Below are 27510 nucleotides of genomic sequence, written 5' to 3' on the forward strand. Positions count from 1 at the left end.
GATTGTCTTTTATTTCTCCCTTCCCACAACCAGTAAAAAAAAAAAAAAAAAATTACAATCAACGCAGGTACAAGGATCCGATCCAATTTTTAAAAAAAGTCAGTGTGCAAAGAGGGCCACAGCCCTGCCCAGGCTTAACTTACATATTTACAGGGTGTGTGGCCCAGGTGCAGCTATAGAGGCGCGTTGAAAAGGCAGTATTACAAAATATACAAAGGTGCTTTCTTTATATTTCGTAGTAGAACCCGGCCTCATTTCCAAATGAGAGCACTACAAAACACAAATCACACTACTACTTACTACATAACTTATGAAAAATGCTGTACAGATGTGCAACTATAAATATAAGAGTATAAATGGCTCTGTTTGGGAATTGGTATCTACAGGGGTTAAGGGTCAGAGAAGGGCTCAGTTTGGCATCCCAACCTGCTAAGGTGACGCATAAGTCAGGATGCGGGAGAATAGGGTCTTGGAGTGTGGCTGCACTGAATCCCCTCCCCCGGACTCCGCTGAGGATCCTTCCCTCTCCCGGGGCAGACTGGGACGGTTCAGGCTGAGAAGCAGTGGAGGGAGGAGGTGTGAAGACAGCAAGCCGCTCTAGAAGGCACAGAGAAGGCATCGGGGGCAAGGAGCACTGCCCTTGGACCCCCAGCCACACACGGACCCCTACTGCTACTTGATGATCACCGTTGTGGGGGCAGTCTGGCCATGCCCCAGTTTCTGCCCTCTGGAAAAGGTTGGCTCTCCGCAGGCATGGAGAAAGGGCAGGAAATCGGAGCTTACCTACCTATGGGAATGTGAGAGAATGTTTGGAAAGAGTTTCTGGCTTGGATGGATGAATGGAAGCTGCCCACCAAACAGCTAACGCAGACATCTATCTTGCACTGAGAGCGAGGGGGCAGATAGAAGCAATTGTCCCATGTCTTTCCTGGGGTTCAAGGTGGCGGCAGAGGACTCAGAGGGGCTGCATATCTTATTCCAAAAGACTCAACAAGGATGATTTTATCTGACCAAGAGGGCAGCACTGGGCTCTAGCCACGATGGTCAATTTGGCTTCTAGATTAGCCAAGTCAAGAAGAGCCCTAGGCCCTTTTAGCAGATAAACCATCTCCACCCCCAGTGCTCCCCATTCCCCAGCTCTCATCCTCCAAATGCCCAGCTCAGGACCAGGACCACCTGCTTCTCAGAAAGATGGAGCCAACAGGTGAGCCAAAGTGCTCCCTGAACCTCTCTTGGTAGCTCAGACGTGGCTCCCGCCCTGCAAACTTGGGCGAGGACACAGCAGGGAAGCTTAGATGAGCCACACCTGCCCAGGTGAGGACACCCAACAAGGGACTTGGGGAGCTCTGGCAAAGGGGGAAAGGCCCACCTCTGTGGTCCTCACCAAGTCTCCAAACAACTACACAATTTGCCCCGAAGGGGTCTGGTCTGGGGCAAGGACTCCTGCTCTTGGTTGAAGCAAATCTGTGGTAAGAGAGAGGCATGGCTGAGCGTTGTTCTCACCGTCACATCATCACGTGCACACTTAACACGTGCGTCTTTGAGAACCTTCCATGAATCCCTCCCTCGGGGCTTCCTTTGGAAGAGGACGGCTGGAGTCTGACGCCGGGTCCTGCGGAGCCACCCAGCGGGGGCAGGGGTGGGCAGTGTGATCATCCCTAGCCCTCGTCCCTCCCGGCCTTGCAGGATCGCTGCGCACCTTCCCGCCAGCGGAAGCTGGGGAGCCCCCGCCGAGATGAAGCTCCCGTGCGGGCTGACGCACCGGGCCAAGGGCCATGAAAGCGGGGGCCTGCCGTGAACACCGTTTCTCAGGAGGGAACGGCTCCCTGCCAGGCAGGGGAAGGCGCGTGGCGCCCGGGGGGATGGGGGCCCATCCTGCCGCCCCCCTACAAGGCCGTGCCGCTAGAGGCGCTCCATGCGCCCGGGGCCTCCCCCTGAGCCGCAGGGGGCGCGTCCTGGACCTCGAGGCTCATGGCCACGTTATCAAAGGCCTCGGGGGCCTTGCCGGGCAGCTCGGGCTCGTCGTCCCCGCGCTGGCAGCAGCCGCAGCAGCGGCAGCACGGGGGACAGCCGCAGAGCAGGCAGCACGTGCGGCAGCAGACCCGGCAGCAGAAGCAGCAGCGGTTCTGGCAGCAGCCGGAGAGCAGCGAGATCACGTCGTCCCAGGGCCGCAGCGAGTGCATCCACAGCGGCAGGAAGTTCCAGTTCTGCAGCCTCCCGGGCAGGAGGCGCGGGCAGCGCGACTGCAGGACACTGAGCACCACCACCAGGAGGATCACGAAGAGGATCGGCACCCCCACGCCCACCAGCACCGGCCAGCCGGCCAGCGAGAGGCCGAACACGGCCAGCGGGATCAGGAGGAAGAAGAAGATCAGGTAGAAGATGGCAAACCAGCGGTACTCGGCTGCGATGTTGCCCAGTCCCTTGGCCAGGCGGATGGGCAGGCGGGTGAACGGGATCGGGTACCACAGCAAGATGCCCGAGATGTTGAAGAAGAAGTGGCACAGGGCGATCTGCAACCAAGAGGTGGGACAGGTGAGTGGGTCTGGTGCCTGGGGTTGTCGGGGAGCTGGATCTTGCAGGCATCCTGAGCAGAGTCAGGGGTCTTCCTGGTCTTCAGAGGGCAGTTCAGAAGGGGCCTGCATTACCTGAGGACTTACTGTGTGTGTGTGCAGGTGGGGGGGGAGGGCGAGCGAGGTGACCAGATGAATCACAGCTCAGTCCACCTCAAGTCCTCCAGGCAAAAATCTAACAATGAATTTCATGAAGATGCTGCCCGGGGTTTGCCCCTGCGGCTGCGGGCGGGGCAGTTAAGGGCGGGGGGGGGGGGGGGAGTGCAAAGGAGCGGCTTGCTGGATAGCTGGCTCCATGTGGATTACTTCAACCCTCCAAACACATCCTCGGAGCTGCTGACCATCATGATCCCCATGTGACAGTGGAGGAAACGGAGCCAGTTGAGGAGGAGGTGAGGCTCTGCCCAAAGTCACACAGGTAGGAGATGGTAGAGATGGGGTTCAAACCCAAGTAGCCTGGCTCCAGAGGCCACGCACTTCGCCCCTTCCCCGTGGGCCCCCTCTGCACTAGGCATCATGTGAGGGGCTCAGGACCAACCTGTCCAATATGGTAGCCACTAGCCACGTGTGGCAGCTGAGCCCGTGGCACGTGGCTAGCCCACACTGACATGGGCTGCAAGTGTAGCACACTGGATTTCCAAAACTTAGTCCAAAAAAGAAGGTAAAACATCTCACCAGCTTTTTACATCAATTACATGTTGAAATAATGAGTTAAATCAGATACGTTATTAAAACTGATCTCCCTGTTTCAGTTTTCTAAAATGTGGCTACTGAAAATTTCCAGTTACGTGGAGGGCTCAAATTTATATTCTACACTCAGATTTCTGTCCGGACAGAGTCACATCGGAGCCTTAGAATAATCCTAATGAGATATGGCTCCCAGGTTTCAGATGAGGGAATTGATGCTCAAGGTTAGGTCACCTGTCTAAGGTCACTTAGTGTGGAAAGGCAGGACAAGAATGCAAATGCCAAAGGTCTTCTTGCCCAAGTAACTGAGGTGATCTGGGCAGGTCCCCCTGATTCTTCTAAATTCTGAGCCCAGAGCCCAAGTGACCTCCCAATGTCCAGGCAGAGTTCCCCAAGAGGGGAGCGAGTAGATGGGAAGTGTTTATGCTTCTTGAATATTCTTTCTCTCCTCTACCAAGTAGTGGCCCCCCCCCCGCTTCTGTTTCAACCACCACCAGGGATGGGGGAGGTCTCACAGTGTTGAACATAGAGAAAAACTTGGCTCTTGTTCAAAACCATCTGCTGGCAAGCCCACGAATGGGGCTGTAGCCCACCAGAGCCCCTAGCCCGCTCAGCCTTTCCTAACCTGCAGTGAGCTCCTCAGGGTACTGCCGGGGCTGGCCAAGGCGGCCAGGATGGCTGTGGTGGTGGTGCCGATGTTGGAGCCCAGCGTGAGCGGATACGCCCTCTCGATGCTGATCACACCAATACCTGGCAGGAAAATACAGAAACCAGAACATCAGCCCCAGGGGATCATGGGAGATAGTAGTGGCAACAAGGGGAAGAGAGGGAGAAACTCACCGATCAGTGGGGTTATAGAGGATGTGAACACGGAGCTGCTCTGCACGATGAAGGTCATGCCTGCCCCCACAAGGATGGCCAGGTAGCCAGTCACCCAGGCAAAGGGAAAGGGAAAATCTAGGAGACAGAAGGAAAAGAGATTTGTCACAGGTCTTCTAAGGAAGGCCTGGGTTGGAGTCCCAGCTGGCACCTCCAGAGGACCTGGAGGGGCATGGGCTGGGCTAGAGGGTCAGGTCAGCAGCCTCCTCACCCCACGCCACGGTCAGAAATTACAAATCGGATTTTTAGAATCCTTTCACCTTGCACATTAGGATGGTGGAGCCAAGAATGTGCGTGTGTTATGAAGACAAATACACACATCCACTGAGGTTCAGAAGTAGAGATGCTAAACCCACATGTCATGGGCTGAATGTTTCCCCAAAATTCATATGTTGAAACACTAACCCCCAGTGTGATTGTATAAGGAAATGGAGCCTTTGGGAGGTAATTAGTGCATCTGGGTGGAATCCTCATGAATGGATTAGTGCCCTTGTGGAACAGAGATCTTGCTTCCTCTCTACTCATTCCACGGGAGGATACAGTGAGGAGGTGGCCATCTGTAAATCAGGAAGTGGGACCTCACCAGAACCTGACCATGCTGGCACCCCAAGGTCAGACTTCTCAGCCCTCAGGACTGTGAGAAATACATTTCTGTTGTTCAAGCTACCCAGCCTAGGATAATTTGTTATAGCAGTGGAACTAAGACTCCACCCAAATAACCACCTTCCTCCCACAGAGCACTTGGAGCACTGGGGCCTCTGTCCTGCCTGGCCTGGCCTCCCAATGCTGTGGATCTTCCACCTTTGTGAAGGAGCATGGACACAGGGCAGCAGCTCAGAAGTCCCATACACGGAGCTCTTGGTACCACCCATATGGGATTAGGCCCTGCATACCCAGCAGGTGCCCAGAGTCACCCAGCTCAGCCATATGGCAACCTTGGGACAACCCTGAGAGGCAGATATTCTTGGCCCCATTTCACTGAGGTTTCATGGGGAGGGATGTCCTTGGCTTGGCACACTCTCATTGGCCAGGATGCCATACTCATCAGGAGCTTCTCCTGGCCAGTGGGGTTGCATTGGCTGCCTCAAGATGCTGACGTATTGTCTGGAACCATGTTTTCTTCCCAAGAGTTGAAGGGAAGTGGGGAGCAGGGTGGGCATCCGTTACCCTTTTCCTAAGGGATCCTGACAGACCCGAAAGTCCTGGGTATAGGAAAACCTGCCAGAAGGAAGGTCTATCTCACAGATCTCTGGATTTGAGCTGGCTCTTCTTCAGGACCTTTCAAATGTGACAGAAGCTTGTGCCTACTTCCCCAGACTCCACCCAAGACACCAAGGACGATTTCAAGGGCAAATGGCATCTTAACTTCTTCAGCTTATCAGATCCAAGAGAGAAACTCCATGCAGAGGCCATTGCTAGATAAAAATCTAAAGGAGTCCCCCTCCGCCCCCCACCACCCCGAGAGTGGCCACAGTGATGCCATGCCCTAGAAAGCCCAGAATTGGCAGGGGAGGTGGGTCAGGGTGCCTACCAGTGTTGAGAGTCTTCTTGATGACAACAGCTACCTGTCCCCGGAGCACGGAGCCTAGGAGCTTGACGATCATGATCAGGCAGCCACAGAGGACCAGCAGGGAGACTAACAGCAGGATGATGCCAACAACAAGATCTGGGAGGTTGGAATTCACAAAGATGTGCTGGCCTGAAAAGACAATGGAAAGCCCTTGTTAGGAGGGCCATGGGGCCCCCCCCAAAGCCACAGGTTGTTACTCATTCCCCAACATCTTTCTGTATGACAGTAACACAATCTTGGTTGTTAGCTTGACCTATGCAACCCAGAATAAAGACCACACTTCCCAGTCTCCCTCTGCAGCTAAGTGTGACCCTGAGGCTCTGTTCTAGCCAGTGGGGCCTCATGAGGCTAGAGCATGAAGTGAAATCCTTGCAGTCACAGAGTTAGTTGGGAGCTTTCTTCTACCTCTAAATCCCATGGTGTATTTTACTCATGAAACCAAGGATACTTACAACAAAGAGTCTGAGCAGCAAAGGTAGGATGGGCAAGTCAGAGTAGGAGCTATTGCTAACTGTAAAACTCCTTATTTTTTAGAAGTCCTGTGTGGCCCCACAATTATATGGTTTTATTGATGGATGGATAGTGCCGCCAAGAACATGGGAGGTGATAGACTCATGGATGCTGTGAGGTAAACCACACTTGGAACCTTTACTGCTCAGAATGAATGTGGGTGGTGTGGAGAAGAGGAAGAGAAGCAGAGATACACACATGGGTATATAAGGAATGATTAGAAGAGTTAAAGATGTCTAGGCCAAGATTCCTAGGGCAACAGTCTAGCTTCTTAAAGAATTGGAGCATCATGTAGGCTCACTGCCTTGATCAGTGCTATGGCTCCAGGGTCTTGAATGGGGCCTGCTGTATAGCAGGGACTCGTGACTTCAGGGTGAATGTATCTGTTCTGTTCTGTGTGGGCCCCACATCTCCTGCAAATCTGGCTGGTGTCTCCCTAGAGCCCAAGGGATACCAAAGCATACGGAGGGAGCACGCTGGAATCTATTGATGAGTTCTGGTGCATTATGGAACCGCCAGCGGAATCGGGCTTCAAGTCCTAGTTCTGCCCCTCACTGTGGGAACTCGGACCTGTCCCTGAGCCTTTGTTTTCGCTGCTATGAAAGTGCATAGTTCATGACTTGGTGTAATGCTGGTGCTCAGTGAATCCTTAGTGCACTGCTTTCCTTCACTTAATGGGCTTCACACAGATAAAGAACACCATGAGCACCTCCCAGACAGCCCATCCCCATGGCTGATGCTCTGCTGAGTTCCACTCACACTTGGCAACGTTCTCCTTGGAGGTCACGTTCTTGATAGTCCAGGTGTACAAACCGTCCAACCAACAAAGGGAAGGCGAGGTACAGTTCTCAGGCGAAGGGACAGTGACATTCATTTGAGTCTGGATGACAAACATTGAGAAATGGGATGTATAGTCCACAATACTCACTTTGGTGGGGACTGGCAGGCTATGTGGCAAGTAGGAGAGAGACACACATCAATGTGTGTGTCTGGACGTGTGATGCATTGTTTCCACAGGTCCCTCCATAAATGGGAACACAGGTGGCCACGGAAGACATGAAAATAACAAGCCAGGAATAATGTATACACGGTTCAGGGTGGGGCAAAATGGGTTGGACCTACTGCATTGTCTGTCCATCCAGCATTCAAAGACTTGTTTCCTTAAGGATTCTCACGGGCCAATTTTTACTTCCTCTTACCTCTCATTTGCCCACATTGAATTAAAAGTTTTGCTTAAAGCACAGATGCAAGAGTTTGCCCACCCAGCAACATTCTTAGAAACATACCACGTTGGTAAAAGTTTTGCACCAAATCTTGATCAGACTCTTGTTTTTGGCGGCTTCGTCATTCATTGCGATTTCATTGATAACTTTCTTATCCAGCTAAGGAAGACAGACAGGAGAGAATCAGCACGTCCCCAGTACAGAGGAGGGACAGGCACATAGGAAGTTCTGTTAGTTAAAGGGGCTTCAACAACATAAGCCCGACCGAGAGCCCCTGCAGGAGTGAGTCAGGACTCACTCCATCGGCACCCCAGGATGGAACACCACACCTGGACGTTAGCAGGTGCTTGACAAAGAAATGAATGATCCTCTAAACAACGGGCTGGTAGCTAGGAGCACGCAGTAGATGGTCATTGGATGACAGCAAACCCAAAGGTAGGGGTGATAAGGGGCAAGGTCTCAGCTGACCTGTTTTCCAAGGTAACAACCACGAAACCTTTTAAAATTTATTTCAACAATATTTCAATGACCCTAGGGAGCAGAGGGGTGAGATGGAAGGGAAGGACAGCAACCTTCCTCTTTGGCTAGGAGCAGGATAATGCTTTATCCATGAGCCCACGGGTGCCGAGGTCAGTAGGGGCAATAAAATGGCCCCAAGCACCCAATGGAGTCTGAGTCTTGAGAAGCACTGGTCACCGCCCGCTCCCACCCCAATAAAGATGACTCTTGTTGAAGTCAAGAAAACCAAAAAAGCCAGTTCCGCTACCCGGTGTCCCCGAAGTCTTGCCTCCCCATGGCCTTTTTGAGAGGCGACCAAAGAGCAGCGTTTATAGACCCTCGTGCTTCTCCACCATCTCCGCCCAGTTGGAAGGAGTAGGGGGATGGCGGGGGTGGGGAGGGGAGGAGTTAGTTCCTTCCTTTCCCTCCCTGAAGGAGGCTGGGTTACCTGGATTATGAGCTTCGTGAAGGGGTCTGTGATGACTTTCAGAAGTGCTGGGGCATCCTCCCCATTCCTGAAGTTAAAGGTCTCCACCACCAGGTCCGTCAGGATCTCCAGGTAGTGGGTGGCTGCCTCCAGGGGCAAGAGCACAAATACGGAGAGCCAGTTGAAGAAGTCATGGACAGTAGCTCCTGCAAAAGCCCTATAAGAATCCCACCCCAAGCCAACAGTCGGATTAGTGAACAAGCAAGTGGGCACCGGTCTAGGCAGGTCATGGATGGCATTGTCTGCCGGAGGGGGAGGGGGGGTCACCTATCTATGTCCCATTCACATTCCCACAGCAATCCCCACGTGGGCGGTATCAATATCCCCATTTGGCACATGAGGAAACTGAGGGCCAGCAAGCGTAGGGGAATAGAAGACCAGGACCCTTGGTCTCCCATTGCCCAGCAGAGCCCTTGCCACAAGCCAGACAGCACTCAGTTCTCTCTGTGGGGGAAAGGGAAGTAGACAGGTTATGGCTACAATAGTGAGCTCAGTGGCCACCGTTTGGAAGTGCCGCATCAAGAACACTTCTTGCTCATTTCTGCTCAGACACAGCTAACCTTCTTTGGTCCCTGATGAAATGTCCTGAGGGTCGTAATAATGATACAACATTATCCAGGGGGGTTGTTAATTTGATCTTCTCAAGAAGCTGAGTAGACTTTTCTTTGCCCCATTTCATTAATACAGAAACACATTATTCTGAATCACGCCCATTGAAGACAGTCTGCCTGGGGAAAGATGGGGGCCAGAAGTATGGTGGTAACTAAAGCCCTCAACTGAGTTCTTAACTTTGTTAAGCTCTTGAGACTCCGATGAAACGTTTGAACGGCCTGCACAGGAAATAAGGCCAATATACACCACAATTTAGATCTGAGAAGGTTCGTACGTTCCCCTGAATTCCATCCTATCTCCAGATTGAGAAATGAGATTTTTTTTTTCCTCAATAAAAAAAGTTTCCTTTAAAAAACATCTGCATGTTGGGGTGCCTGGGTGGCTCAGTTGGTTAAACATTTGCCTTTCGGCTCAGGTCATGATCCCAGAGTCCTGGGCTCAGATCAAGCCCCACGGATGGGGCCCCTGGGATTGGATGGAGCCCATGGATCTGAGCAGGGAGGCTGCTTCTCCCTCTCCCTCTGCCCTTCCCCCCACCCACACACTCGTGCCCTCTCTCTCTCAAATAAATAAAATCTTTTTTAAAAAAACACATCTGCATGTGCAAAAAACACCTAAAACCAAAAAAGGACATGTGCGGGAAATGCTTAACTTCACTAGTAGTAAAATGTATTTACAATTTATTTACTTGTAAGTGCAAATCTTTGCCTACCATATCAGCTAATATTTTTAAAAATAACTTATTCTTCCTAGAAAAGGTGATTTAAGACATCTTCATAAAGCGATATAAAGTGATGTAAATATTTCTTAGTAGTTTGGCAAAATGTTTTAAGAGCCTTTGTAGGTGTCAGATATCGTCATCATTACTTTTCCGGAAACCTACGGAGGTATTCCAAGCCACCAGGAAAGAATGATGCACATCTCCAAAGATGGTACTGAAAGCAATCTATTTAAATAAAACAAACGAGGGGTGGGCTAGTTCAATTATATTCCTATGTGCAGGCACTTTCATAGATCATGTTTGTATCTGGCAAGTTCATATTTCATATGTAGCAGTGAAAAGAGCCCGAAATCTGGAAGAAAACCTAGATTGAGTCCCAGCCATGCCCCCTAGGGAAATTATTTAACCTCTTTGTGTTTCTGTATTAATGAAATGGGGCAAAGAAAAGTCTACTCAGCTTCTTGAGAAGATCAAATTAACAACCCCCCTGGATAATGTTGTATCATTATTGCGACCCTCAGGACATTTCATCAGGGACCAAAGAAGGTTAGCTGTGTCTGAGCAGAAATGAGCAACTCTGAGGACCTCTGCCACCTGCCAGTTCACCAACAGGAGAGGGATGGCATTTGCTGACCACCCAGCCAGCCTGCATAATGCTGTCTGCCCGACCCGTGGGGTGACTGCATCACGTAGACAAACTGCTTCTCTGTTTTAAGAACTTCTGGAAAAAGCCCATCAGTTAGAAGGCAAGCTGAGAATGTGCTTCATTTTCCCATTAACCTTTTGGAAGGAAAGGGTTCCCTTTGCCTGTTTCAACCCGCCCCATTTTCAGATCTTCCACATCCACAAAAACTGTATTTTGCCTTTAATTGGCATGCAAGTGAAGAACAAAGAGGAGGTGGCAGGGGTTGAGCTCAGCCAAAGAGGAAGCTTTAGGAGGCTATATTTATTTCTGACTAAGCGGGATAGTAAATCCTATCCTAACTGGCCTTGTTTTAACTACACCAACATGGCAGGGAAGCTTCTAGCTAGGGCTTGCATTTAGGGAGCTCCGATTGCCTGCCAAGTACCTTGCTAAGCATTTACCTGTAGGATTGGTTTTAGTCCTATGGACAATAGTGGTGACAGCCAATGATCCTGGCTATGCAGACCAGGGAGCTGAGTTTCATCAGCTGGTAAGTATGTGATCCCAACCCCCAGCTGTACTCCACTATGGTTACTTCTAAGAGCTCTAGGAATGACCAACATGTTCTCATGGGCTAGTTAAAGGTAGTTATGGCAACCTGGCCCAAATCAATGAGCCTCATGGCGGGGAAAGGCTGATTCTGAGCCTCCTACCTTCTGAACTCATTCCGGTCTCCCGCCTGCATGAGCGCCACAATGGTGTTGGTGATTGAGGTCCCAATGTTGGCCCCCATGATAATGGGGATGGCAGCACGTACACTCAGCACTAGAGGGCAGAAGAGAGAAAGTGAGTTAGCAAGCTTAGGAAGGCAGCCTGGCCATGGTCCCGATGTGGCCAGACTGACCTCAGTCAAGCTGGTAATTGCCAAAGCAGCCTTTCCTAACCATTTTGGGGTTGGCACCAGGCTATGAATCTGATGCAAGCTAGGACAGCTCATCACAGAAATATGCATGTGTACCAAAAAAAATTTCAGGCACATAATTTCAGGGACTCCGCAGACTCCATGAAGAAGCCCTTCTGTGAACCCCAGTTTACAAGTGCCTTTCTAAATTTCTCTGTCCTCCCTATTACAGATGCAAGGCCAACTTATGGGAAAACAGGAAACAATGTTTAAGGACTTGTGTATTTATCATGGCAAATTTCTTTTTCTAACACAATTAGTACACTGTCACAATGTTCTAACATATGCAAGTAAAGTTTTTTTTTAAGATTTTATTTTAGAGATAGAGAACATGAGTGGGGAGAGAAGCAGAGGGAGAGGGACAAGCAGACTCCGCACTGAGCATGGAGCCCGACACAGGGCTTGATCCCACCACCCTGAGATCGAGATCATGACCTGAGCCAAAATCAAGAGTCAGACATTTAATTGACTGAGTCACCCAGCTGCCCTGAAAGGAAAATTATTTTGAAGAATACCTTTTTCTAATTTAGCCCAGAAAAGATCTAGTTAATTTTGCTAAAAACGCTGGTGTGAGCTGAAAATTAACCTGTTTAAATTGCAGCCCCCCCCCCCCCCACCACCACCACCACCGGAGTATCTGTCCCAACTTAGCCAGAGCAAACTATCAGTAGGTTCAAGTTCGGAATGCCAGCTTCCCAAGCTCAGTTGTCCCCAAGCCAGTGCGTGATGGGATTACACGCCTTTATTCTTAGCACTGAGCAGTGACGGAAATGTACATGGCCCAATATGGCAGCCACTGGCCACAAGTGACTATCGCTCCCCAAAAACATAGTTAGTGCAACCCGGCAACTAGTTTTTATCTTTTAAATTAAAATAAATTGAGGTTAAACAAAATTAAATAGCCGTATGTGGCTAGTGGCTGCTGGACTGGACAATACAGTTCCAGAGAATTCAGAGCTGAGTCTTCAAGCCTCGGGGACTATTTTTAGACCCAGCCACGGGGATGGAAACAGGACGCTGCCTGGGACAAGGCAGGGCACGTCACAGCTGCTCAAGACAGGAAGATACCGGTGACCAGCCTGGACATATTCAGAGTAAATCCCAGGCCCCCCAGCTGGACAGGGAAATGCCCGGAATATGTCTGGGCCCACAGGTGCCTGGACTCACGTGAGGAGGCCACCATGCTGACGACGATGGACGAGGAGGTACTGGAGCTTTGCACCAGGACAGTCACCAGCACTCCAATCACCAGCCCCGCCACGGGGTTGGACATAATGGAGTTGTTGCTGAAGAACTGTCCGGCCACCTTTCCTGAAAAAAGCAAGGACACGGTCACAAGAATGTTAGGCGGACACCGGATACACCGGTCGTCTCTAGACACAGTCAGCTGGCTGAGGGGGGATGGCGAGGCCCGCCTCCAGCCCAGCTGGTACCTATGGAATCTTACTTCCATGGGCTTCTTGCTAGTGCTGCCCTGGCACCGTGCCTCCACGTCTGTGAGCTAGCTCCCCATGCACCCCCACCACCTCTTGTTCCTCGTCCCTTCACCCTGCAGCCTCCCATACTTCTGTCATTCCTTCCCACAGCAAGCCCTCCTCTAGCCTTCTCTGGTCACCAACCTGGCCTCAACTCTACTTGGCCCAATGGGTGTCAAGTGAGTCTCCTGATGCCCTCATTCCTGTCTCTAGGATGTATTCCCCATTCAGAAGATTTATCTCCCAGGAATGGATATTCTCATTCTTATCTATCCACCTTACCCAACCCCCATTCTCCAGCCCCAGCCTAACCTCAGATGCCCAAGACCACCAATCCATTCCCCAACCCATCTATTGAAGACTGAGGCCCAGAGAGGGTAGAGGCCACTTGTCAGGTACTCAGAGAGTGAAAGCCCTTGCTGATGCTGCCTTGGACCAGGGGGGACTGGGAGTGGCATCCAGGAGGTCAGTCTGCCCCTCATCCATCCCCACAAGTGCCCCCTCCCCCCATTCTCCCAGGTCACAAAGATGAGTTCTCAAGAAAGGCACCAAGGGGTATAAAAATCGACTGTCTTCCATGTCACTGGGATCTGAGTTTGGATCCCACTACACCAGCTCTAGGCTATGAAACAAAGGGCTGGGCAGCATGACCTCTTTCAGCCTCCGGATGCTCCTCGTAAATGGGAAGAGCTTTGGGAAGGAATGTGCAGGACGCCAGGAGGCATTCAAAGTGCTGGCTATCAATGTCGTCACCCATCAGGGGAACACAGGTGACCAAGCAGACACTGATCTCACTCCTGGGTCCCCCCTCACACTGTATAGCCACACTCAGTCCCGGAAGATGTTTAGAAACTGCTAAGGATGCAGATCCACCAACTCTGGGACCCTTGTCCTTCTCTAGCTAAGGCCCAGCCCTGATTTTCCACAATTGCTTTAGCTTAGAGAGCACTCCTAGCTAATAATCTCTTCAGGTGGGAGGCCCAAGACAGCAGGGATCCTTGAGATAAGTCCTTCTGTCAGACAGCTTCCTGTCCAGGGTCAGTGGACAAACACAGGAAGCCGACAGCTTGGAATTGGCTCCAGCCCTGGCTGCTGGCCTAAGCTACCTCAGCCGGTCACAGCCCCTTTATAGACCTCAGTTTTCTCTTCTATAAAATAGGGGCATGACTTCACAAGACGTGAGGTGACTTCTCATCCTAAAACAGTCTGAGAGGCTGCAACTGGAGAGGACTTGCTGACTTGTGCCTATTTGAACCAAATACCACGAAAATCCCCCCACCCCAGGTCTTTGTCCCTTTCATCCCTACCTCCAACCAGCTGGAAGGCACTGCTGAGGACATCCAAGGAGCACACGAAGAAGTAGAGAAACCCCAGAAGCAAAATAAATTTCCCAATTCCTTGGAAGACATAGAGAATCTTCCCTTTGGTGTCTCTCTCTGGGGTAGGGGAAAAGGGAGGAAGGCTGTTAGGGCCTGAAACTCACAAGTCTGGCAATGAGCTCAGAGCTCCCCCTCCTCCCCTTCCCCACCCCCCTGCCCCAGGTTGGGCTAAACAAGGCCGAGAGATGGGACGCATCCATGACTGCAGTTTTCAAAGCAATTACCACTGTAGTCCATTTAGTTGAAGCCTGTGGTGAAGTCTCTAAAGGATTAGCTCTGGGGAGGAGGGGTTCGGTGGGGTCTGGGGCACTGACAGGCAAACCAGACTCCATGCTCAGCTGCACCAGTGTTGCTGAGTGAGGCAGTTAAGGGCACTTGGCACCTGCTAAGTGTGGGGTCAGAGATAATGGCTCTCCTGAGCACCTTCAGAACAGCACAGAATACTTTCTAGAATGTGGCCGCAAGGTAGCAATCACGGCCTCCATTTGGAGGTGGGCTTGGGCGCTCACACATCCTGGAATGCTATGTCCTCGGATGCTATTTTCTCTGCTCACTCTTACGGTTCTCACCTCCTCCCTCCCAGCTGTCTGATCTGCAGACAGACCCTACACCCTGCACCCGGAAAAGAAATGCAGCGTTTGCTTGCATGCCAGCCATGCTGGCTGTATATTCTATCTTCTGGAAGCCTTCCTCGATGCCCACGTTTAGGTGAGGACACGCCCCTGCCCCCCATCCAGGAGATCTCAGAGCAGGGACCTCGACTGTTCACGGCTGCATGCAGAGCACAGCTCCCGGGACCCAGTCGGCCCACAGTGGGTTGGTTATAAGGAGCACCACAGTGCCTGGCCTGGCTGGTACTCCAATGCTAGCACGTGTGCTGGATGAAGGAGAACAAAAGGTCCCCCGATTCTCACACTGTGCTTGGACTCGAAGCCTCCAAGACTGCCGGGAGGTATCCCTAGCCAGGACCTTTGTTTGAAGGGCATCAGAGCACCGGGAAGGAAGAGGACAACACAAAGGAGACGATACTGTGGAGACCGTGAGCCCAACCCCTCACTGATGGGGGTCCCCCCCCCCCACTTTTACCTGACCACTTGATCCCGGTGTCCCGAAGCTCAGGCAGGTCCCAGGGGTCTGCCACCTCGGTGGGCTCCTCTATCAGTGCCACGGTGGAATAGGATGGCAGAAGTTCGATCTTGGTCACAGGCGTCCCGGTGTCATCTACCCAAACAAGCAATGGAGGCCATGAGGAATACAGGTCAGACCTGAGTCTCTGAGGGTCCTCACAGGAGGCCAGGCTGGGGCAGGACGAACAGCACTTACTTTTGTCGGGCTCCTTGCCTTTCCCAGGTGTGGTGGACTGCTGACTAGTGGTCCCTTCCATGTATTTACTGGGGTTGGGCTGGGCATTTTCCAACTCGGGCCAAGGAGCCATGGTCTGTGGACGGAAAACAGAGCTTAAAGAAGCAGCCACTCAAAGGCGTCACACTCAGGTGCTACGACAGGAAGAACCAGAGACCACAGAGATTTGGGAGAGATGAAGGGTGTTGTGCTTATGTACCTTCCAAGCGTGGGCTCTTTTTTTTTTTTTTTAATATTTTATTTGTTTGACAGAGAGAGAGACAGCGAGAGCAGGAACACAAGCAGGGGGAGAGGGAGAGGGAGAAGCAGGCTTCCCGCCGAGCAGGGAGCCCGATGTGGGACTCGATCCCGGGACTCCGGGATCATGATCTGAGCCGAAGGCAGACGCTTAACGACTAAGCCACCCAGGCGCCCCAAGTGTGGGCTCTTGAGTGCCATATTTCCACCTCTGGGTCTCCCTCAACTGCTCGCCTCAGCTGTCACTACATCAAACTATGTCTTACAGTGTTTTTCCACTCTAGCCTCAAGTCAGCTGAACTTGCCTTGGTTTCTCTCACTTCCTTCTCTCAGCCTCTGTCTGACTCTCCTTTAGTCAGCAAGGGGATGCGAACCTATCCATTTTCATCAACTCATGGAACACCAAGTCCTCAAGTCCTCCAATGGGTTCCCCCATCCGCTTTTTATTTCTAGGCTAAAGATCTGCGTTGAACCTCATCCAGTGGACTTAACATACATGTAGATGCTCATATACGTTCTGCCTGCTTTGCCTACCACCCTGTCTTCTGTGAGCAGCGTGACACACTGGAGCTGGCTCGAATCCCAGTGGTGCCACTTATCAGTGGGTGTGTGTTTAGGAATGTCCTTTTATATCTCTGAGCATAAAGGCATAAATGTCTCCCCATCTGTAAAATGTGGATAGTTCTTCATACTTTGCAGGGTTATGACATTAGTGGCAATACCTAGGAAGTGCCTGCCACTAAGCAGGCAATTAGGACCATGCCATGCAGCCTGGATTAATGACACTTTGTCAGAACCACATTCCTTTTAACCTTTGATAGAGACTTCCTCATAACCCATTTTCTCAACAAAGCCTTTCTTGCTTACACGGACAGTAAGTGTGGCTCTTGACATACTTGGAAGTCCACTCCTTGTGGTCCTTGTCCTTTGACACACGTTAGACAGGTGCGGGACAAAGCACTGGGACAAACAATTCACAGAAGAGGAAGTACAGGTGGCTGAAATACTACAAAATAAGAATTTTGGCCCCACTAACAACCCACGATATGCAAAAGAGAACAGGGAGATAAGTTTCGAAAAATCAAATCAGCAGAGAATTATTTTTTAGGTATAATATGCTATGCTGGAGAAGATGCAGTGAGATGAGCACCACTATAAAGTGCTTTATTTTTAAAAAGACATCTCTGACCTAGTCACTGCACTTCTAGGAATTAAGAATCTAGAAATATTTTCCCCCAGAAAATCCAAAATACCTCCCTGTTCTGATCACTTCTTTGAAGAGATGTACCCAGAATCTAGGTCCATCTGACTCCTTTCCCATTTTTCTTAAAAGGATCTACTTCCTGCCTACCTAAATGTAAGCTCTACCCCCCAAAAAGAGGCTCTGTCTAGTTCATCACTGCATCCTGAGGGTCTGCATCTCTGCCTGGCACATTGGCAGATGCCCAATAAATGGGGGTTGACTGAATGAATGCGATGCCGACCGAAAAGACGTTGCTGCACCGTGCACTGTCAAAGAGATGAAAAGTAAAAATAGGGTAATTGTAGTATTAACCATGCTAGGTCCATGCGATGTAATAGCATGCCATTAAAAAGGTGATAAAGAACCAGAAAAAGAAAAAACCCAGGAAAATGCTTTAGCTAAATTGAAAAGGTACTTCCTTGTCCCACTCACAGCATGTTCTCATAGGATCTGGGAATGCTGCATGGGATTCAGAGTGGGTGATGGGATTGTGGGTGACTTGTTTTTCTTCTGTATGAAATTTCCCAATTCTTGGGCGCCTGGGTGACTCAGTTGGTTAAGCAACTGCCTTCAGCTCAGGTCGTGATCCTGGAGTCCCAGGATTGAGTCCCACATCAGGCTCCCCGCTCAGTGGGGAGTCTGCTTCTCCCTCTGACCCTCTCCCCTCTCATGCTCTCTCTCACTCTCTCTCTCTCAAATAAATAAATAAAATCTTTAAAAAAAAAAAAAAAAGAAAGAAATTTCCCAATTCTTTTAAGAGATGCAGCCCAACCCCAGACCCACAAAGTATGATGGTTCAGGGACAGCCTCGCCGGCACTGTTATTCGTACTGATAAAGCCAGGACTTAAGCTGATTCTGGGTGTCCCCATCATGAAGGGGTTTCATCAACTTGTTTAGGCTAAAGAATTTCGACTTTCCCCACGAACTGCAGGGCATGACACGCTCTTCCACAATCACAGGGAAGAACGTCTTGCAGGCACTGGCTTGCCTTTCAACTTAACAAGCATCCAACACAGGGCCTGGCACACAACAGGCCTCACGTGCTTTCCGAGTAGGATGCTGGAACCTGCCTGGCCATCGAGAGAGCCAGTATTTACCGAGCTGGGCTGTGCTCAACCTCGCAGCTACCCATTCGGGGAGTTATTATTCTCCCATTACACAGATGACGAAACTGGGGCACAAGAAGGCTAAGTAACTTGCCCAAGGCCCCAAGGTGTAGAGCTGTGAACCCGGGTCAGTTTGAATCCTGAGCCTTTTCTGACAGACGCTCTTGGGCTGGGTATTCTCTGCATGGCATTCGACTGGTTTCTAGGAGCAGGCCGGCTTCTGATGTGCGGCCTTCTGGAGTTGCTGTGCCTGCCACAGGTTCGACTCCTCCCTCAGGCTCAATGAAGAGCCTTCTTATAGCTGACAGTCAAAGGTGGGGCAAAGCCTGCTGTTCTCAAGGCCTGCTGGACCCGGGGCAGGGTGGGGGCGGGGGGGGCTCCCTGGGGGGTGTTGGGAGGCAGCTACAAGGCTGGAGCCCAGGCAGGGGAGGTGGGGTGGAGCTGGGTGGTTGGGGAGGAGACCAAGGTTGGCCTGAGAGAGCTCTAAGCTCAGCTTAAGGCCACTCTGCAGGTGAACTGGTTCGGGTTTGAAACAGCACAGAGATAAGAAAAGACAGAGCCAGTCCTCCATGCTTCGGAGAGCGTAGTTAAAGTCACCTCTGTGACTCTCCCAACACAGGGATCCTTAGCCCCAGTGTTTTGGGGAAAGAAACAATCTTAGAGCTCTTCTCATTTCAGTCAGGCACTAGGCTGGGTACTTTACATAGCACAGAGGTTCAGAATCATACTCCAGCTCTGCCCCAGATCCACTGTGACCCGAGCCAGTCACTCGACTGGCTCCATGCCTCAGTTTCCCCTCTGCAGAACGGGGCTTATAACAGTCCATAATCCATTGGGTTATTAGGCAGCTTCAATGAGTTAATCTCTGCAAGGTGTTTGGGACAGTAACCTGTCCGATCAATGGGTTCAGGTTCCTCCTCCCAGCAACCCTGAGAGGGGTTAGTGTTACTCCCATTTTACAGACGAGAAAACCAAAGCACTCAGAGGGATACAGCCACTTGGCCCAGGGCCACAACACATCTGACTCCAGCGTCCATGCTTGCCTCTCAGCTCCAGGCCTGGAACAGTCCTGGAAGGGATGAGTCACGCAATAATGCCCTGTATCTGATGAAAGCCCCATTACTAGGCACGTGGGAAGATGCCTCTCAACACTGGGGCGGCAGAAGTCAGCGTCCCACTTCCGCATACAGAGCCCAGGGAGGAAGCAAGAGCTAGGTGAACTCAGTCTCAAAGCACCTGCCACTCCAGCTTTTGGCACAAAAGCATTCCACCTGCAAACCTCAGCCTCCCGTCCCTTCGTTGCTGTCTGCGGGGCCCCTTCGAGCAGTCGGCACTTCCCCATCACCCCAGATGTTCCCCCCTCCGTGGATCTTGGCTGTTTGCAGTTCCCGCTATCAGCCTCCCAGAACTGCAAGCCCATCTCCGACGCCCCCACGCGCACCCAGCCCGCACCAGGACCTGCTGACTGGAGCTGGGAGCATCGCGGCTTGTGGTCTCCGGCTCCCTGTCCGTGCCACCTCCCCAGGCTGAGCCCCAGCGCCTCCTGCCTCGATCAACACATGGCAGCCTGTTTAACTGGTTTGGGCCCCAGTGTCTCTCACTGGTTAACTTTTCTAACACCCAGCTGTGATTATATGGACTCCCCATTTCTTTACTGCCCACTGCCCCCTAAATGATCCCCCTCCTCACATCACACTGGCCTAAATTTGGGACCCCGAATCCTCTCTGTAGGGTGTCACTCTCTGCTCTTGCCTAGGTAGCACCCACCTCCATAAGCCCCCCCTCATCTTTCTGTCCAAGCCCTCCCTCCGCCCCTGCCTGAGTCCTGCAGGCCTCTCGGATCATCCCTGCGTACCAGGCAGGCGGCGCCTGTGTGACCATAGGGCTCTCGGCCATACACACAGCCACTGATTTCTAATAACTACCATTTAATGAGCACCAGCGAGGGGCCAGGTGCTGTGCTGGGCCTTGACACATATTATCTCCTGCAATCTTTATGCAAGAAAGGGGGCATGCTCATCCCCACTTGCAAACAGGAAAACCTGGAGCGCAAAAAGAGATTAAGCAACTTGTTCAAAGTCACCCGGCAGGGGAGTGACAAGAGTTTTTAAACACAGCTCAACCTGTCAGTGAGGTTGGGGCCCGGATTTACAATATCCTTGGCCATGACATAAACCTATTTTCCTGGAGCGCTGATTTTACTCCCATAACTGGGGGACAGGGAGGTTGAGCAGCTTGACTGGTGGATGATTTACACTGGAGATGTGATATTTCCCCGTGGAGCACATTCTCAGCCTGACATTTAGGGCTAGATGATGCTTTGCTTGTGCGAGTTGTCCTGTGCATCGTAGGATATGCGGCCTCCCTGGCCTCTATTCAGGACATACCCCTCACCCTTAGTGTTGACAACCCAAAAGGTCTCTCAGTGATGCCATTTGCTGTGTGACTTTGGGCTAGTTCCTTTGCTTCTCTGTTTCCCTGTATGTCAAATTAGGGTAAGATGACTGATGAAAGATTGTTATGCTTAAGTGTGTTATGTATTAAAAGTTCTCAGAATAGTGTTTGACACGTTGTAACTTTGTGTGGTTTTCAGCTATTACTGGAAAACAAGCAGGGATATTATGGTATAGAGTGCAAGACTTCTATGAATTCAAAATTTAAAAAAAGATAGGACACAAAGCATTGCTTTGAGCTTGCAAGGGACTACTTTGAACTACTCACAGACTTGCCAGGGGTTCCTATATACTTGGCTTATTCCGCTCGAGAGTAGTTTGAAGGAAGAATTTGAAAATTATCGTGACCCTCTACGACCTCTCTTTTTATAATCTTAATTCACTCTAGAATCGTTCTCCTACCTCTTCTGCACATCTCTATAGCCTTCTCAACTGGGATTTAAGTTTCAGAGGGCAAGACCCATATGTTATGCTTTTTCTCCCAGTGCTCAATAGACTACACATCGTAGGGCCCCTTACATTTGTGAATGGAGGAGTCCGCATACAGGGTTTGCTGAAGGGATGCCCTGGGTCCCTGACTAGGAAACAAATCAAGCCTGCATTTTACCCATGAGTGGTTGTTCGTCCTCACCTTCAGCTGGGCTGGACACGATCTGCTGGATAGAGCGGATGCATCAAGAGACTGCACCCTGAATGTCACAGCAGCCCTGCTTGGGAAACTCTCGTCTGCACTTAGGTCTAAGAAGGGTGATTATTTGCCTATTTCAATTATGTTTTCAGGGACTGGATTTCTGAGTGATCACCAAGTGTCTAGCAAATACAGAAACAGACACTTCCATGGTCCAATGTCCCAGTCGTTTCGAGCACCGCAAGCAATGGGTCCAGCAGACACTCACTTGTACTTGAGCAGAGAGGAACAGGACATCATGGCAAGGGATCTGACCCGCTGATGTTGTCTGGAATACTGACTTACTCTGTGAGGCCTGTGCTGGCCTCATTCAGCTCCAGGCCCTCAGTTTTATTCTTTGCCAGTCCCGCCAAAAAGCAAAAGAACACTTCTGTGGAATGTCTCCACGCCTCCTTCTTGGAACTCTTTTTGTCTTCCCTATCCCAAGTCCAACCGTCTGTCCAAGCCCATCCCCTCTTCACAAACACTTCCCTGATGAGGCAATGATCTCACCTCGTGCAATACTTCCTTTTCGGATACATTCACGTACTCCATCATTGTTTGTTGGGGGTTCAGGGTGCTGGGCTCTGCCTGGTAAGAAGAGGAGGGACAGGCCCACACACCTAAGCCCTGCCTCCCCTCCTCACCGCCACCCCAGGGGCAGGCAGCCAGGAGAGCCATCGGACCAAGCCCAGAGCACTGGACAACTGCTGGCCACTCCCTTCCAGGCCCTCCCCACCCCCACAGCGCTGGTTGCTCCTTTCAGGACCTGGGAAGTGAGGAAATGTAGGGCACCTGGCACCAATCAGCTCTTGTGCGGGCTGACCTTGCGGATCTGGAGGAAAGGGAGGACCTGGAGCCAACGCTCCGTGATTGGCCCTGAGGCGGCGGTTCCGGGCCTCCTCCTCCAGGCCCCTGGAGTTGCCAGGTCTGCTGCTAGGAAGCAGCCTGGCACACAGCACCAAGAGCATACCCCACAGTGGCTGAGGACCGGCTCCACAGAGGCCTACCACGGTGTGTGACCCTGAACTTCCTCTCTGAGCCTCAGTTTCAACATCTCCAAAATGGGGATAATATCATCCCCCTCCCTGAGCTGTGGCAGGACTGACTGATTATTGGGCCTAGGTGAGGCCCTGAGCAGAGTGCCTGGTAGAGTAAACACGGAGAACTCTGTGGAATGAACTGCATCACGGACAATGCATTGCCCTAGACCATAAGCTCATTATCTCAGTGCCCGGCACAGCAGTGAACCCTCTGGAAATGTGTGTCCACTAAAAGAACCCAAAGCACAAGAGAGAAATGTGCTAACATTGTTTTGTGATGGGGGGGGGGGGTCCTATGTGATCCGTGACCTCATTAAATTTTACAATAACCACGTTCTTTCCAGTAGAGAATGAGGCACAGGGAAATTAAGGAAGTCCCACGGCTACCTGCACATGGAGTCAGGATTGGAACCCAGGAATGCTGGTTCCAAAGCTGGGGCCCCTTCCACAGACCTCTCAGCCAGGTGCTGAGACAGAGGGAGGAAGAATCCCCTGGGCCCCATCACAGCCGCGTGGCACCAAGGGGCTTCAGTCCAGGCTCCAGGGACGTGCCAGAGAGCTGGCAGACCTTATCCCTCTGCAGGGGTCCCTCCTGCCTGCTCAAAAGGCTAGAAATGCCAGCCAAGAATGCTGTAATGACAGGCTGCTGTTCCCACAGAGGCTTCTGGCATACCAGCGACCTGGATTCGGCATAGGCCAAGCCTTTTTAGGAGTCTCAGCTAAGCAGGAAAAGGTGACACTGATTGAGCTGGACAGAGGCCGCAACCTGAATCTAAGGCCACTCTCCCAGTGGGATGGCAGACACTGGCCTGTCTGGAACCTGCTTCTCTAGGAAGGGGCTCTGGGGATCAGCAGGGGTCTTTGGAGCCTTTGAGCCGCCCCCCCCCGCCAAGGCTCTCTCCCCAGGGTATCCTCTGATCTAGCTGCTCTCTCTCCCTACCCTCCCAAGGGCACACTCCTGCTACCTGCCAAAAAGAGCAGAGAAGGATAAAGTCATCTATTTTGGCTGTTTGGTACTAATACCCACAAAGATATGTTTTTGTTTGTTTTTTTTTAACGTGGCTATGATCATGCATCTGCTCCCTTGCTCCCCACCACTCAGCCCTACAACTGAGCCAAATAACCCTTTTGGCTCGACTTCCCGCATCCACATGTGTATCGCATGCCAAGAGGAACTCTTGCAGGCCAAGGAGAGGACACTTCGCGGCTCTTCTCAGACCTGGGCAGTGGGGAAAATGTAGGGCACCTGGCAGTCAGCCAACCCCTCCACTCTGCATTGTTTGAGCTTCTCCAACCAGGACGGGTGCTGAGGCTGCCTGTACTCCCTCGGAGGAGGAGGCAGAGAGACAAGCACACAGTCTCCTCCCCAGCCCCCCTACTGAAATTAACCCATCCCACCTCACAGGCACTTTAGTTCTGCAAATTTACTTTTAAGTACTTATACTTTCATGCTAATTATACTGAGGAGGAAACCAAGGCACAAAGAAATTAATTGCTTCAAGTTATACAGACTCTACACCTTCAGGATTCAAACTCAGGTAGTCTGAGTCCACCGTCAATATGCTTCAGAAATCTTTTCATACGTTGAAGGAATGACCCAGACTCAAAAATGCCCAGGAGGGCAATGGCTACTGTTTTTCAGCTTCCTTCAGCCATCACAAGGCAAAATAATCCCAAAGACATGGGGTGGGGGGGGTTGCATGGGACAGGAGACAGAAGCAATTGGCCTAGGTTTTGCATTGATGAGTGGCTCTAGTTTAGACTTTTGACTATAAGAATGAATGGGATTTTAAAAAGACATTTACTCTATCTCTTTAAACCTGGGCCTTATTACCTAACCACACCCTCATGATGCACTTTCAATGTACATTTATGAACTTTTAAAATAAATCCTGCAATTCACTTTTAACTATATCAATTCTGTTGCATTGTGTCAGGGGTGGGGTGTTAAAAGAGCTAATTGCCGAAACCACTTTCGACATCTTGCAATCTGTTTGCAGCCTTCTTTTTGCACTCTGGTGCATTTTTTTAAATTGAGTGGGATGTCCTGACTACTTCCTGTTGATACTGCCATTCTGCAGTTCCTATGGTTGAGGTGGGGGGACAGGAGGAGGGCAGGCAGGGAGGAAGGTGGCTGAAAATGGTATTAAAAGTTTATTCCAGGGGCGCCTGGGTGGCTCAGTCGTTAAGTGTCTGCCTTCGGCTCAGGTCATGGTCCCAGGATCCTGGGATCGAGCCCCACTTCAGGCTCCCTGCTCGGCAGGAAGCCTGCTTCTCCCTCTCCCGCTCCCCCTGCTTGTGTTCCCTCTCTCGCTGTCTCTGTCAAATAAATAAAATCTTAAAAAAAAAAAAGTTTATTCCAGGGGTACCTGGGTGGCTCACTTGGTTAAGCTTCTGCCTTCAGCTCAGGTCATGATCCCAAAGTCCTGGGATTCCCGCTTAGCAGGAAGCCTGCTTCTCCCTCTCCTCCCTGCTTATGCTATCTCTGTCTCTCTCTCTCTCTCAAAATAAATAAAATCTTAAAAGAAAGTTTATTCCAAATCACTGATCCCAAGAAGCTGTTTTCTTCATTAAACTGAATCCAGGCTATTTTTATGTCAGCTTTGTGCCTAATAGCTATAATCCAGACGTCCGTCCTCCCACCACTGGGGACTTGTTTCCGTGAGATGGCTGAGTGATCTGGGGTGGATTTTGGAGGGGGCAATTTGTTCAACATCCAAACCTTGTACAAGCATGTTCTCCTGCCACGGGTTCCCAAAGGTACAAAAACAGAGATCATTATCAGCAGGCTGGCTGGCAGGAGCAGAGAGATTCAAACACTCTTAACAACCTCAAATAATGGGTGCTCCTCTGGAGCACAACTTTCTCAAGAATACCCAAGCCTGAACAACCTAAAGAACTCCAGCTCAGGAGGGGGGGTGGGGGGGAGAGAAAGACAAGCAGGTCCGAAGCAAGCAGGGCTAACACAGAAATCGCATGTGAATAGAAACAGGGAGAGACAGGGGATTCTAAGTGATGAAATCCACAAGCTGCCTCCATGAAATCGACACGTTTGAGAAAACTGCCACCTCCCTAAGGAAATTGAGTGATTCTAAGGCTCTTCGCCTCAGTGCCAGCTACCGGTGGCGGGCATCCGCCTCCGGGAACCTGCAGACTGAATCCACTCCACTCCACGTGCCACCTGATTCTAGCCTGGAGATGCTGGGTGCCCCCCAACCTGACCACACCTGTGCACATTTCCTCGCAAGCCATTCCCCCAGACTGCTCACCTGGTCCCCTCTGACTCTGAAAACACTGAAAAACTGAGGGCTCTCCCACCCCCAGCTGAAAAGACAGGCCCTGTGCGCATGGCTGCCTGCCCTGATGGGACCAGCAAACTAGACGTCATCCTGCAGTCACTTTAGATCAATAGCACCACAAACAAGAATGGTGGCACATGGAAGTCACACTGGTGGGAATGGCATTAACTGGACAGCTGCCCAAACCTAGAATTTTCAGCGCGTGGGAACACTGGGAGAGGGTTCCCTTCCCCTTCTCACAAAGAGGGCGAAACTGAGGCCCAGGGACTCAGAGCAACCTGCTTTTAGGTCACACCGCTAGTGAATAACCAAAAAGAGAGCCCCACCGTCCTGATCTCTAGGTGGCACCTTCCATCTCCCCATTTTCCCCTCCCCAAACCACGAATTCCAAAACATGTATAATTTTAGAACCCCCAGCTGTGGCTGAGTAATACCATGGCCAGCACTAACAGCGTCGTCGTGGGAGTTGTGACAGCCAAAAAGCAGTCACAGCGAGAACCAAAAAAACAAAAACCAAAAACCAAAAAACAACAATCTGAAAATTTAGGGAAGGTGTATTACTTGGTCTTCAGCAGCCCAAAGCCAACCAAGTTCCTGGAGGGTCAGCATCGGAGGGATAGCTGAAAGAATGAGGGGGGGGGGGGGGGGGGGGGAGGAGGGGGGAGTAAATGAAGGTTCTGTGCAGAGCGAGAAGGGAGAAGGAAGCGTCTGGCCCGGCGGCGGTACTCACCAGCGCTCCCAGCGCAGGTAATGGACCCAGGGAGGCACCCAGGTGGAGCGCGGCGGCCGGGGTATATATAGCGAAGGTGTTGCGCAAAGAGGCCGCCGGCGACCGCTGTCATCACGCCCCTCGCACATTCCAGGACCGCCTGCCGCCGGGGCACTGCCTACCTGCCGGCTTAACGAGCCCATCGTGACCTCGCCCCGCTTCGCAGGAAAGCCGGGCGCCCCGGCTGCGGACAGCCTCACACCGCCCCGCGCCCCGAAGGCAGCGCCCGTCCCGCGCGCCTTCCCCCGCACCCCACCGCCCCAGCGCCGGCCGCCGCCGCACAGCCCAGCAAGTTGGGCTAGCCCCCGGCCGCCCCTCGCCCCACAACCGCACCCCGTCCCCTGCTCTCTGCAACGCAAGACCCTGACTCCTCTAGTTTAGCTCCTGTGAGGCTGAAGAGGTCAGAGACGTTGAGACACAGATAAAAGCCAACTGGAAACTCAGGGACAAATCCTTCCAAAACAAAGCCAGGATTGTTCGGCCTTATCAGTCTTTGGGGTGCTTTCTGCCCTCGTAGCCTGGACTCTGCAGTTAAGACAGTTGGCCATCTGGAGCCCTGGGTCTGCCACCGGGGCTGGGCTGGATTAGCCAGGCTGAGCAAGGGGAGAGGGGCTGCTCTCACCTCTAGAAAGGTGCCCCTGCCCGCTCATCCGGGCTTTGGCAGACCGTGTCCCTAATTTCACCCTTCTCTGCCCTCTGTACTCTCCGTGTGGATCTTTGTCCATCCCGGCTGTGAGAAGACCTGTCCCAGGGAGAGCCTATCACGACACTTGTCCTAACAGCTACCCAGTTACGTGAGGGCTGACCTTCGATGATCACACAAACCCCTTCCCAGGAGTGAGAGTAGCTTCCTTTCTAGTTGAGGCTTCTGGAAGGATTAGGGGGCATGGCATAGCATTACTCGGATTTGCTAAGTGGGGATCAAACCTGGATCTTATTCCAAAACCCACGCGCCTTCCCTCGGCCACACGGTCCTGGTTTTACAGGGAAGGTAAGTGAGACTTAGTTTACTAGTTACCCAGCTGCGCACAAAGGAAGAGCGGAAGGGCCCATTGGTTTCATCCCCAAACCAAGAGCTATCTCCTCCCTCGGCGGGAGGAAATCAGGAGTGCTGCTTCCTAGAACCCACA

The 27510-nt window shown here is 51.5% G+C and overlaps 1 protein-coding gene across 1 annotated transcript; it reads right to left on the reverse strand.

Moving 5' to 3' along the window:
* SLC34A2 (solute carrier family 34 member 2) lies at positions 1-26369 on the reverse strand. Its single transcript, XM_021679450.2, has 13 exons — positions 26342-26369; positions 15524-15638; positions 15287-15421; positions 14129-14257; positions 12514-12657; positions 11099-11210; positions 8389-8584; positions 7506-7601; positions 6979-7099; positions 5671-5838; positions 4101-4217; positions 3886-4010; positions 1-2513 (listed from the first exon to the last, which is right to left on the reverse strand). Exons 2-13 carry the CDS (start codon positions 15633-15635, stop codon positions 1887-1889), a joined length of 2082 nt encoding a protein of 693 aa, XP_021535125.1. The 5' UTR covers positions 15636-15638; positions 26342-26369; the 3' UTR covers positions 1-1886.
* Positions 26370-27510: the final 1141 nt, after the last annotated feature.

Source organism: Neomonachus schauinslandi, chromosome 2 (genome assembly GCF_002201575.2).
Source record: "Neomonachus schauinslandi chromosome 2, ASM220157v2, whole genome shotgun sequence".
NCBI classification, from domain to species: domain Eukaryota; kingdom Metazoa; phylum Chordata; class Mammalia; order Carnivora; family Phocidae; genus Neomonachus; species Neomonachus schauinslandi.

Excerpts from the sequence above, each read along its gene's own strand:
- SLC34A2 (XM_021679450.2), bottom strand. The coding sequence starts at position 15,635 with ATGGCTCCTTGGCCCGAGTTGGAAAATGCCCAGCCCAACCCCAGTAAA. Across the intron at positions 14,258-15,286 it reads CACCGGGATCAAGTGGTCAG|AGAGAGACACCAAAGGGAAG; the intron begins GTAAAAGTGGGG and ends CCCCTACCCCAG. Across the intron at positions 12,658-14,128 it reads TGCCTTCCAGCTGGTTGGAG|GAAAGGTGGCCGGACAGTTC; the intron begins GTAGGGATGAAA and ends TGCTTTTTTCAG.